We start from the raw sequence: 13,343 nt of genomic DNA on the forward strand, positions 1-13,343 counted from the left end.
AAGCCTTTTGTAATAAAGTCCACAGATAGACGGTTAACAATGCGGCCAATGGTACTATACTCTGTATCTTTAGGTATTTAAATAAAAGTAAAATTTGTACATTTTCGGGTAGTTATAACATTTATTGGTTAACCAACCAAATACAAAACCGCCTGGATCGGTCACTGAATAACCTGACTTACTACATTATTTGATCGTGTAATGTTTTCATCTACCCTTAAGGAGGCGTTTGAGGGTAGATTTTTGTGTACTGTTATTTAAATACCTGAAGATACAGACTATATAACCGAAAACTGCAGAACCGAAAATACAAGGCCCTTTATTTAGTCAGTTCTATGACAAATATATAAGTAATCCTTAATTTACCTAAACCACAATCTGAACGTAGGCACCTAGTCACAATTATCATAACAATTATGACCTAACGCATATTTATACAAACATCAAAAACTAACTACCAAAAAAGCAAGATACTGATCGATCGCATTCAACTCATAAATGTACTGTTTTAAGACTAGAGAACTGGGGACGAACCGTGTGACGCGCAGATAGCGAATTAAATTTGCAAATTCAACTTTCGAAAACACCACAGAGAACTACTTGTTTTTTTTTTAACACTTACCTGCGTATAGTCAAAGGTCCGTCCAAAAACAACACTCACTGCACTCCAATGTATTTAATCCAGCTTTTTTCACAAATCACAACCGTTAATCGCGGGTTTTCCTGGAATTTATTTGTTATTTAGCAATATGTTGTTGCGCACGAGTAGGCACGGACCACGCAACGCAGCGGCAGCCGAAGTGAATCTGTCAAAATGTTTGCGTCATTAGTGTTGCCAGTCAAATTCAAAGTTTTCCCCCATTTTAATTTGACGATTTATGTAAACGTATAATAATAAAAATTGATACCGTCAACTGGGGTGGATAGGGACAAAACTTAAAATGTAATCTGGCATGACAATTTCTTAATAACTGCCCACACAAATACTATCATACAAAATCTACTACTATTTTTAATCGAATGCTACAATTTGGTTAAGTATTTTGAAAGAAATTGTCAGGTAAATCATATTTAAACGTTTGTCCCTATTATATATACGCCGGTTGACGGTACCACATATTCCAAAAATTTGCAATATTTATTTATAAACGGCATTGTTTTCATGGTTTGGGTTTATGTAGTCTGTCACTTTTATTTGCCATAGTCAAAGATATCAAAACACGAACAACCACTGTACATTTGTAAAATATTTGTTATAGTTTTTTTTTATAATTTAGGCCTTTGCCCAGCAGTGGGACACCAAAGTAGGCTAATAAAACATATATTTAAAAGAAGTGACGATGTCCCCAAATGATAAACAATAAAAAATATAGGGTATTATTTTATTTGTACTTGATATCGTATACACTATACAGTTTTGAGATTGTGTTCTCGTAACTCGTAAGTGCTCATTTACTTTCAATTCAGGTTAAAAGGCACCTAATATTCTCTATTTATAGACCGGTCTTCATAAACAGAAATTAGTCCAATAAAAAAAATCTTAGTCTTCAAATCACGATATGATTGCTACGCCATCTGCTGCATATGCGTCAAGACTGTGCGTTTATCTAATATCTTCAGTATGAAATGAATAGTATGCGCAAACGGCCGTAGGAATTTAAATAATCGTTTTTAACTTTTCATATTCCGACTGTAGAGGTTAAGCGAGTGAAACAGAGAATATCCAAAAAATAGAAACAAAAAATATCTCACCCAGTTCGCTGAGGGCCTACCGCGAACACCGAAGTTCGCAAATTGCGGGCATCTTTCTCTTTTACTCCGACTAAGGCATAACCACATAATAAATAATAGTACTAGGTGCAGAAGACTCACTCTCTAACAAAACGCGTCTGTTACGATTAGGGGCCCGTTTCTCAAAAGCTTGTAACTTGTAATACAAGTGGAAGTCTCTTTTTAACAAAAGCTGTCAAAAAGTGACATCCGCTTGTATTACAAGCTACAAGCTTTTGAGAAACTTTTTGACAGCTTTTGTTAAAAAGAGACTTCCACTTGTATTACAAGTTACAAGCTTTTGAGAAACGGGCCCCAGCACAGATATAGCCGCTAGGCGGCGACAGCGCCACGCGCGGCTTATGGCAAACCCCAAAATTGGGGTCGAACGGATGTACTTTTAGCTACCTGTAGCAAAGCGACGAAATCGCGGAGTGAGCCACGTCTGGCATAACTAAATGGAATAGTAAAAATAAATACAATTCATAATAATAAAACCCCTCAATTACTGTATTACTTCACCAGCTAGCAACACTGAATTTAAATGTCAACCTCATATTTTTAGCAAGTGACGTCAACGTCAACTCTCCTTAATTACCACTTGACCACCTTTTCTTTGGGCGATTTACGGATTTTATTTAGCAGCTTTTTAATGGCTAAACCCGTGAGTACCTATTTACGTAAAGTATGCACTACGGGTAGCTACAGGGCCTACAGGTCATGTAAAACAGCTAAGTATATCTAGTTTTTTCTAGCAAATAGCTGAGCGAGAAAGCAATATCAATTAGCACCTTTACCAGACAGAGACAGGGCTATAACCGCATAAATCGAAGTTCGCAAATTGCGGGCATTTTTCTCTGTCACTCTAATTACGCCTTCATTGGAGTAAAAGAGAAAGATCCCCGCAATATGCGAATTTCGGTTTTAGCGGTAGCCCCTCTATAAAGATACTCAGTATCATCAATAAAGATACAACGTGCTTACAAATATTACGCGGCAAAGTAGAAAACATGGCCGTTATTCGGACGTGAGTAGATTCCTGCGGTTTTTAAATTTGGTTACTATGTTTGTAATATTATGTGTGGTTTTACCATTGATAACATAACTTTGTTGCTTTAGGTAGGTACTTCAAATAATAATAACTTGGTTGTGATGGCTATCGAGAGTTGTTTAGATTTTCCACTGCAGACTATTCTTGGTTCGACTCTGGTTTCCCGTCCCACGTCAAAGTCTCGGCGGTTTCACCGTAGGGAAGGTCTCGATACCTACACCAAATTACCAATACTACTCTTAAAGGCTCCTCTTCACGTTGGGCCAACGCCAACGCCAACGAGGGACGCATTTATGCGTTAGAGGGAGCAAGTGATATTGCTATCTCATTCTACCGCATGGCTGCGCCCCTCGTTGGCGTTGGCGTTGGCCCAACGTGAAGAGGAGCCTTTAGGTAAAGGGGCCCACAGATTACCAGTTCGCCGGACAATATCAACCAGTCAGTTATTCGCAGAGATGTGACTTATTTGAAATACTTGTATTTAAAATGCAAATACAAAATGCAAAATACCTATTTTGTATTTAAATACCTTTTGAAGAAAACAATTTTGTATTTTATTTAAAATAGTTTTTAGGACCTAATATTTTCTATTTTCAAAATACAAAATACTTTATAGTAGGTAGGTAATGTAGGTATAGGAGGTACAATCTCTTCTGATGTTACAATCCTGGGAACTCTCTCATTCTTTTAACATGGAACTGTTGAATCTGTTTAGTAACGTCGCATGATCATGTCATGTCACATGACCACAAGCGTAGCGAGTGGTTAAAAAAGTGGAATCTTGAGTGTTGCGAGGGTTTCAAGGCACGAGAGGAGAACAAACTTTTCTGCCCTGGTGAAACACAAACGAGACGTTTTCATCACACTAACGAGAGGCATTATATAGTAGTGGACCCTATAATGGACGTGGAACCAGTAATGGGACAAAAAAACATAATTCCTCTAAAATAAGTATCTAAAAGTAGTTTAAAAACACTGGCTGTATATTATCATAAATAAAAGTTCTAGAGCTGTTTCAGTTTGAAGTTTTATGAAATTTGGTTGTTTTTTAAGAAATTGACGTCAACCTAAAAGTTGTCGTGTCACTGAAAAAAAATACCACTACGAATTCTTAACAACTTCGCTAAGAGAGGTGAGTTAATTTATTAAATTTTAATTAATTAATACTTGATGAAAACTAGAATGTGTTTTGTTAATTGCATTTACCATGAGATAAGGTATACAACACACTATGTTGTGACTCCACAGATGTAAAAAAATAGTGGTATTTGGCCCAATCCCATTATAGGAGCTGTAAAACTGCGTACCTCCTATGATGGGACAAATGACAGAATGATGCTTGCTATACCATAATTTCATGTTTAAGCAATACAGAAATAAAATGTAGTTAAGAAATATGTCAATCAAGAGGTATTCTCGGACTTCGGATAAATTAATATCGTTTTTCCAAACTTTTATTTAACTTGCCCTGTTAAGTTAGTGTGGGTCCAATCTTGGTAGCTGAATTTGAGCCACTTTTCGATTTCCGATTCAGTTGAAATTTTGTGTAAGTACGTAATTAAGTATGCAAATCGGATGATAATGCAATATTATGATAACATGGATCTCATCTGATGATGGAGACAGGAGGTGGCCATGGGAACTTTATCGCATTAAACCCTAACTAATTGTGTTTGGGTATATTAGAATTGTCTCGATGGATCTAATTCAATAATAATTGGCTGTGGAAAGAAAAATACATTCAGCGATAAAAGCTTATACCAAAAATTGTTTTATTTTGCCGTAATTTATTCCCCATTTCAATATTTTATACTGATAGAGCAATGTCCATTATAGGGGGCCCATTACTGGATCCACGTCCATTACCGGGGGCCCATTACTGGAACTTTGGTGTCCATGACTGGAGAAAAAAAGCATAGTTTTAATTTGTTAAATATATGGAAACTAATTGCAGTATCTTTGATACAACACGCCTAAAACATGAAAGACGGATAGGACTTTCATCTTTTAACACGCTAAGCGGTATACCATTTACATGTATAAGGGAAATATCATAAATACTCCAAATTTCCTCTTAAATGTCCCATGACTGGTGCTGTTACCTAGCTGTAAAACATTACAAATTAATACTTTAAAAGTTGGCCGTTAAAAACCATCATCCATACCTACATCCTACCGGTTAATATGAGCAAATATATAACTAGAAATTTGCACTTTAGATAGAGGATTGATTTCAAAGAATAAAGAGAGTCTTTTCAACTGGGAAATTCCGAGTAATATATACTTTTTAATTCAGACTAGGTATTCACTATACTCAGAGTACCTTTTATCGCAAAGTATTTGTATTTTTAAAAAGTATTTTGAAAATACCTATTTCGTATTTTGTATTTAAATACAAATTCAAAAACTATTTTGTATTTTGCATTTGAAATAGTATTATCAAGGAAGTATTTGTATTTTGTGTTTAAATACTTTTTAGGGTACCGTACCCAAAGGGTAAAACGGGACCCTATTACTAAGACTTCGCTGTCCGTCCGTCCGTCCGTCCGTCCGTCCGTCTGTCACCAGGCTGTATCTCACGAACCGTGATAGCTAGACAGTTGAAATTTTCACAGATGATGTATGTATTTCTGTTGCCACTATAACAACAAATACTAAAAACGGAATAAAATAAAGATTTAAATGGGGCTCCCATACAACAAACGTGATTTTTGACCAAAGTTAAGCAACGTCGGGAGGGGTCAGTACTTGGATGGGTGACCGTTTTCTTTTTGCTTTTTTTTGTTTTTTTTTTTTTGCATTATGGTACGGAACCCTTCGTGCGCGAGTCCGACTCGCACTTGCCCGGTTTTTATAAAGTATTTTTCACATCTCTGGTTATTCGCAACTGTCACTGGTTAGGTAGAGGTACTCAACAAATCTACATATCGCTGGCTCATAATGAGGGTACAGGGTTCTATGTCACATTTTCAGGATAGTTGAAATTCGTCTTAATGTCACTGTGACAATGTTCAAATTTCAGTTCGATAAAAGTGAAACATAGAACCCTGTCATATTGGGCCAGCGATATTCTAGATGGCTATTGAGGCCGGTACAAAATTGCAGACAGATGCGGACAGGTTTGTGCGTAAGAGGCCAGAGGGCTTACCGCGAACCACGTTCGACGTGTTGCCTCTCTGTCGCGCTTGTAAATTCGTACGTAAGTGTGATAGGGAGGCAACACGTCGAACGTGGTTCGCGGTAGGCCCTCAGGTTATCCTGTGCGATTATGGACAGTCGCTTGACAAGTATTGCACTGCCTATTGGTAGCTACAGAGAACCTACCCTATAGAAGTCCTAGAACCACGTTCGACTTGTTGCCTCCCTGTCACACTTATACGTACAAGTGCAACAGAGAGACAACACGTCGAACGGTAGGGCCTCAGGTAGATCATTCATATGCTCTATACACCGCATATAGCGCTTGTTACACCGACCCTTTCTCAAGTGCCTTTCGAAAGTAAAGGGCCGGTGTGCCATGGATTTCCGATGGCCGCGGATGTTTGGTTTAAATTGACTTTTAATTCTTTAAAAGGGTTTTAATTTTTGGAATGTTTACTCGCTGTCGGAAGGGTCTTCACCCTCACACCCTAGAAGTAGAACGTTTTGGAAACTCAGGCACAAATATAGACATAACCACAGAATAAATAATAGCACTAGGTACAGAAGACTCACTCTCTAACAAAACGCGTCTGTTACGATCAGCATCTATGCGATCAGCACAGATATAGCCGCTAGGTGGCGACAGTGCCACGCGCGGCTTATGGCAAACCCCAAAATTGGGGCCTAACGGATGCACTTTTAGCTACCTGTAGCAAAGCGACGGAATCGCGGAGTGAGTCACGCCTGACATAACGCGTATAGTTCGTAGATTCGTAACTGAGCCCGGCGGCTAATCCTATTGTCTATTGTTAAGTAAAACCGCACGTGCTACTTACCTGCAAAAAAGGGTCATCCTTATTCTATTTGGCACCTGAGCGCAGGCTAGTCCAACGCTCAAAAAACCAGTGTAGTTCCGCTCTCCGATTAACGCGCCTTTGTTACGCATCTCGATGACATATTTTAGACTGGTTCTGTAGCGTTCGACTCGCCGGCACTCAGTAACCGAAGTACGCAGGTTTTTACGCAGGTCGTGGTGGCACGTGGCACGAGCGGTTTTACTTAACAATAGACAATAGGATTAGCTCGGGCTCAGTTACGAACCTACGAACTATACGCGAACGCTCGTCACGCTATCGAATACTACTGACTATTAATATTTTGACAAAATTTACACTAGGGTTCTGACATTTTTATATGTAACACGTGTAGCACATTAATATCTCACGATTCTGAATTAATGAATAATTAATCAAAAAACCCGCGGGAAATCCGAAAGAGCAGAGGAAAACGACTACCTACCTAGTTGTCCTTGGCAGGTGCCCATGTTGCGTCATTTGTAACGCTACGTCTTACGTAGGCGAACAACGCGCGAACGCGGCGCGGCGCGGCGCGGCGAAAGCGGCCGCCGCCGCGCCGCGCCGCGCCGCGCCGCCTGACATTCGCGTGCAAATCGCGCCGCACCGCGTTCGCAACGAGATCGCTTACGTAGGACACTTCTATGGGCATCAAAGGATTGATTTCGCCGCGCCGCGCCGCGCCGCGTTCGCGCGTTGTTCGCCTACGTAAGACGTAGCGTAATATTATGAATATTTTTATAATTATTATATAGAACGGTATTACCTATAACATAAAAAATAAAACGTAGCGCTCGCTATTATCAACGTAATATTTATAAACTTAATATTATGTAGGAATGATTATGCACAAAATACCTAGATGTCCTCTTAGACCCAGGGCAATTTAGGCGCTTTTGAATTTAGAACTTTCTTTTGTTTCTATAAGAGTATAAAACTTGAAATTAATTTTCACCACACCAGCTTGGAAAGGCTTACTTTGCACTTCAAATACTGATAAGCAAAGTTACATTTTACTCACATGTGAGGCAAAGTAATCAAATGCAAATTTTGAGTTGTTTTCTTATGTTTGCTGGTAGAATTGACTTTTAAATGATGATTTTGGATGATAAATATTTAATAACATTCTTTTGGATTTGATTTTGTTTGATATTTTTATATTTGCTTCGGGTTGGTACGGTGAAAATTTTTGTGTTTCACTCGGAGGCCCCTCGGAACCCTCGCAACGTTCAAGATTCCATTTTTCGACTATTGTACTTGTAGGTACAAATACACTGGGACTTACGATGTTAAATCGACAGTATATTTAATTATTGTCCGAGGACCGGGATTACCTTTTTTACTATTTTTGAGCTCCCGATATTCGATGTTTGTCTGTTAATGTGTCGGGTCTTTCACAACACCCACGAGGAACCGGACTCAAAAGCTTTGCATCCGTGTACACCAGGTCATTTAGAAAACTGGCGATTTTTAACTCGAATTAACGTTTACCCCATCACGGATTTGACCTGCTAGGTTACTTGCCGACTGCGCAGAGTTTCGCGCCGATGTGTGTGTATAAGTAATATACGTCGTGTGTGTCTGCGCCGGTCCGCCACCGTCAACGCAAGCTCCTGATGACACTCCACAGTAGGAGTGAAACATGTCCCGTGACCCGTTTTTAAAATATATTTAATATGTCTGTGTCTCACGAAAGTATTGTTATTACAAATGTAACTTTTTAAAGTGAATGGCTGTATTGGCAATGGTCTTGCCCTCACTTAAGCCGGTTTCAATCTTAGTCCGTGAGTTACGCGGCCAAATAATAAATAAAATTAAGATCTATCTTGTAAAGTTCTATTTCTGTCAATGTTTCAAAAGTGCAAATCATTTTGGCTCAACGTGTTAGCATCAATTCAGCAATGATGAAGAGCTATTAAATTAGTTCCATGTACCTGGTATGAGCAAGTCTCCACGCCCGGTTCATTGACCTCGGAGTACCTATTACTTAACTTACTTCTGATCCGTTTCTGTGATGTAACACTTGCGGTTGATTCAAGATATCGTAGGTGCCTACACTAAATATACACACATCTACAGATCATTACTCACACTAACCCGCCGCCAATACGAATTAAGAAACAGCTTATTAATTTACATGAAACTTGGCATTAATATTAATGTAGTATGTGCTGGATGTGTGTATCTCTTAGGTACTCGTTGCTACAACAAACTGAATACCTACCTATGAACGGGTTATACTAAAATTTAATAAATTATACATCTAAACCTTCCTCAAGAAACACTCTATTGATAGGTGATGGCCGCATGAAAATCTATTCAGCATTTTTTTGAGTTTATCTCGAAAGTTCACACAAACAGACAGACGCGGCGCGCGGGGGGGGGGGGGGGGGGGGACTTTGTTTAATGGTGTGAGGTGTAGTGATTTATCATAAAACGCCTGGTTAAAAGTTAAGAGCAATATTTAACAGCTTCAGTCTGATCATTGCAAATGTTTTCTTGCAGGCGTTTCAAAATTGAAACATCCCCCCACCGCGCTGACTACCTATATTTCCCGCATAATTTATAAATGCCTCAGTTGACGAATTTTCTACTAAGTACAGTCGACTGTATAAATATGGGTATTATGGGTGCATAAATCATCTCAAAAATATGTCCCATAGCTCTTATGTAAGCGAATTAAGAACTATGAGACATATTTTTGAATAATTGGGCTACACCCATATTTTTACAGTTAACTGTACATCATTTTGCAGGCATTACGTACCTTAAAGTGACATTCTGTTGGCGAATGTCGCCTTTAACCGGCCTCTATTGTCTATTTTCTTAGCAGGTGAAATATACCATTGCGAATTTGTAAACAAAGAATGAACTATAATAAGACGTAAAATACGTAATGGGTTTGTTAGTGACGTCACTCGTTTACATTTTTAATAACCAATTAATGAAGACCTCCAGCCGGCCGGTGTCCGACATTTTTGTATGGCAATACTAATACCCTGGGCGAAATATACGAAGGTATAACTAATATTCGCATAAAAATTCGCTAGCGAAAAATTTAATTCTCATTAACAAAGCATGTCTTGCTTTGCAATGGCTCTCAAACGCCTGGTTTCGCGTATACGCATTAGAAACAAAGCTAAACCAATATTGATACAATTCACTACGCCTACGTAGTCGTACGTACGTGGGCCAAATTTACTCAGTTGTGCTGAAACTATGCGTCGCGGCGGTTTATATTCCAACATGGAGTTTATACTGTTATTATCTGTAAGTTCATTATATTTTATGATTTATATAACTGCAGTTGTGATTGTTGTCCCTTTAAAAATTCACCGATACCACTGTTGCATTCGTCCATAGTCTACAGCTTTTTGTCTTTGACATGTGTCATTTTCTATGTATTTGTGTCGTCATTACAGATTGGATTTTGTATGTACGTGTGTGAGAAGTGCGACTGTGTGCACCTTTCCCCGCGCAAAAAATGGCAGAAAGATTTGTACAGTAAGATATCCCTTGGGCCCCTCCCTTCCGATGTGTCGGAAGCCGGTGTTGCTCGAAGGTCTACAGTAATCATAGAAAATCTAACGACGTAACGACACAAATGCAATAGAAAATGAAACACGTCAAAAACAAATCTTGCACACCTCGATCTCTTTTTGTGTACGGACACGCACCGCGCTAGTTGTGTGCATGCCCAGTTGATCTTGTACCTCGGCAGGGGGGAAATAGTGCGAATGCCGACTCCCTTCCCGGTATTGCTCGAAGGTCCTAGTGCTCGTCACTGCCCCAGTAGGTACATGTGTGATGACGGCACCGTGTCATATATTGGGTATTAGCATGACGAGCACTAGGACATGATAACTATTACCTTAAAGGGTAAACGTTATTGTGGATTGGCTTAAAAAGTTTTATGGAATCATCGGTGCGCGAGCCCGACTCGCACTTGGCAGGATTATTTTATGTTTTGTTTATTGACGGTTAATTATTATTTGTTTCAGATCCTGAGTTTATCTCTGGCGTTACCTAGTCAAGGTACCATTGTACTTGTTAAGATTTAATTTTAATTAAAAGCATTTTGTTACAATACTCATTTTGTAAGTAATTAATGAGACATGTTGTATCTTTTCGCAAATCCTTAACAATCTCTGTACCCCAGTTTGAGAAAGCCTGTCCAAGTCCAACATAAATACAAAAAAGTGGAAATATAAAACTTTGGTTATAATATTTGAAAATAAATTATTTTTAACCTTCTGACGAAAATACCGTAGACCGTATTTTTCTGTATGTGCTTTTACCTACTATACCTCGGCTCAGAAAATCTATTTTTGAACCGATTTGGAAAATTGTTTTTCTGTTTGGAAGTTTGTACCCTTAAGGTACCTTTTTTTTATTATTATTTAGGGCTTACTCATGGCCACAGACTAGCCGAGGCGTAGACGTGGCCTACGATGGAGCGAGCTCGCCCAGAAGGTGCCTGTTCACTCTTGATTTGAAGGTTGCCGGGTTATAAGAACACGGAAATATAGACGCCGGCAAGGAATTCCATTCCTTGGCAGTGCGCAAGTATATGGATATAGTTCCAAGTAGGTCCCATTTTTTAAAACCCAGTTCTGATGATGGGATCCCTGAGGAATTGAGGGAAGTCCTCAAATCTTACAGGCAAATAATGCATATTATAGGCATATATTTTTTAATGTTCAATTACAGTTTCAGATCCACAACCACGGCCCAACTGTATCAAAATGTCACCAGAGAAAGAGCAACAAATCGACCAGATAGTCGAGAAACTGGGGCGCTTCCTCAACAAACTGACCATAGAGCACGAACACTTCGACATCCGTCTCCTCAAGCTATCCATAGAGCAGCACACCGAGGGCGAGGACGAGAAAGAGACAGTGCTGCAGCTCTCTGTCAACGACTGTCAACTATCAGGTGACGAATTAGAAGAGATTGATCATCACAGAGAAAAGGCGAAGCTAGAGAGAGAAAAATCTGAAAAAGAAAAAGAAGCAGAGTTGAAAAAGGAATCTGATACAAATGAGAAACAAGATCATACTTTGAAAGAAGAAGAGGAAAATGATAATAAATCTAATAATAATAAGACACAAGACCAAATTTCGAGTGAAAAAATTGAACAAGAAAATAATAAAAACTCGGAAGCTCATGAAGAAACAGAAATAAATACAGAAGAAGGAGAACAAAACGATGATAATTTAAAGAGTATCGGCATAGTAAAACAAGACAATCAGGAAGATGACAAATTGAAGAATAAAGACAGAGAAGTAAAAAATAATGGCCAAGAAGAAGAGCAATTCATTAATAATGATACAGAAGTACGACCTGAGGTTATGAATTTAGATTTGGACGATAATGGACAGACGGTTGTGGATGTTTTGGACAGAAAGGAAAAGGATCCGATAATTGTTTACGTACAGAAACGTAACTCAGGACAAAATAATATTGATAAAGAAGTACAACCTCATGTTATGTATTTAGATTTGGACGATAATGGACAGAAGGTTGTAGAGGTTTGTGACAAACAGAAAAAGAAACCGATAATCGTTTACGTACAAAAGCGTAACCCAGGACAATCCGAGTACTGGTTTCTTAAAAGCAGATAGTGACGTGCCAGTTGCTGATAAATACATATTTAAAATATTATGGGACATATACCTAAAGGTCAAAAGTACTACAAGATACCTAACTTAGGTTAGAATAAACTGTAAATTGATAATGATATTCTTATTCATCCCTTTATTCAATAACATAACTTATAAACTATCATTAAAATGAAGTATAGGTAAACTAAATAAATTAAATCTAATAAAATAAACAAAACTTACCCATCTATCTAAAACTTACCCACCTAACTTAGGTCTCCCAGATCCTAAATTGCCAGACGCCTGTATTGTCAAAGTAAATTTAGTAGTCACAGTAAATTTACTGCCATCTTTCGATTCAATTTCTACTAGAGTTAGACCAAGAAAAGTCTGCAGAGATTTTGATAGCCCACGCAGTGCAAGTATTATTTTAAATGTCAAAATTTTGTGAAATGATGACGCATAAATAACACTTGCACTGCGTGGGCTATCAACATCGCTGCACAGGCTTTTCTTGGTCTACTTACTTCGCTGGCGCGATGACCCGATGATGATGAAATGAGTCTTGGCCTTCAACACGAGCACGCCACTTTGTTCGATCCAGGAGGGCGATTTTTGAATATCTATCGCCCGATTTCGTCACTCGAAAATCGGTGGAAAACGGTGAAATGTAAATTTTTGAAATACGATCGATAGAAATTTGGAATCGAGTGGTACTGACTGGTTTCAATTCTAGTAGTAGAATTTAAATGATTAGTAGTGGAGATATTATTGAACGAAATACACACAGCGGTATCACGCGGTTTCGCCGACCCCGGGCCCACGGAGATCTGCCTCCATTCTATCCCCCAACAATATTTAGGATGACCAACAGGGCGGCGTTATATTCGTATAAGACTTATTAGCTGAAGTAGATGGTGCTAC

General features: G+C 38.7%; 2 protein-coding genes across 2 annotated transcripts in view; one reads left to right on the plus strand and one right to left on the minus strand.

Moving 5' to 3' along the window:
* LOC134677488 (uncharacterized) overlaps positions 1 to 790 on the minus strand; it is a 64,160-nt gene extending 63,370 nt beyond the window's left edge. Inside the window, exon 1 of the mRNA XM_063535969.1 lies at positions 623 to 790. The gene's annotated coding sequence lies outside the window, so the exon portion shown is untranslated. The remainder of the gene's footprint in view (positions 1 to 622) is intronic.
* Positions 791 to 10,036: 9,246 nt separating this feature from the next.
* On the plus strand, positions 10,037 to 12,464 carry LOC134677637 (RNA polymerase-associated protein LEO1-like). The gene is made up of 3 exons (XM_063536097.1): positions 10,037 to 10,086; positions 10,818 to 10,851; positions 11,527 to 12,464. The coding sequence occupies exons 1-3, from the start codon at positions 10,063 to 10,065 to the stop codon at positions 12,438 to 12,440; spliced, it is 972 nt and encodes a 323-aa protein (XP_063392167.1). The 5' UTR covers positions 10,037 to 10,062; the 3' UTR covers positions 12,441 to 12,464.
* The last annotated feature ends 879 nt before the right edge of the window (positions 12,465 to 13,343 follow it).

The sequence above is a fragment of the Cydia fagiglandana genome, chromosome 26, assembly GCF_963556715.1.
Source record: "Cydia fagiglandana chromosome 26, ilCydFagi1.1, whole genome shotgun sequence".
In the NCBI taxonomy this organism is placed as follows: domain Eukaryota; kingdom Metazoa; phylum Arthropoda; class Insecta; order Lepidoptera; family Tortricidae; genus Cydia; species Cydia fagiglandana.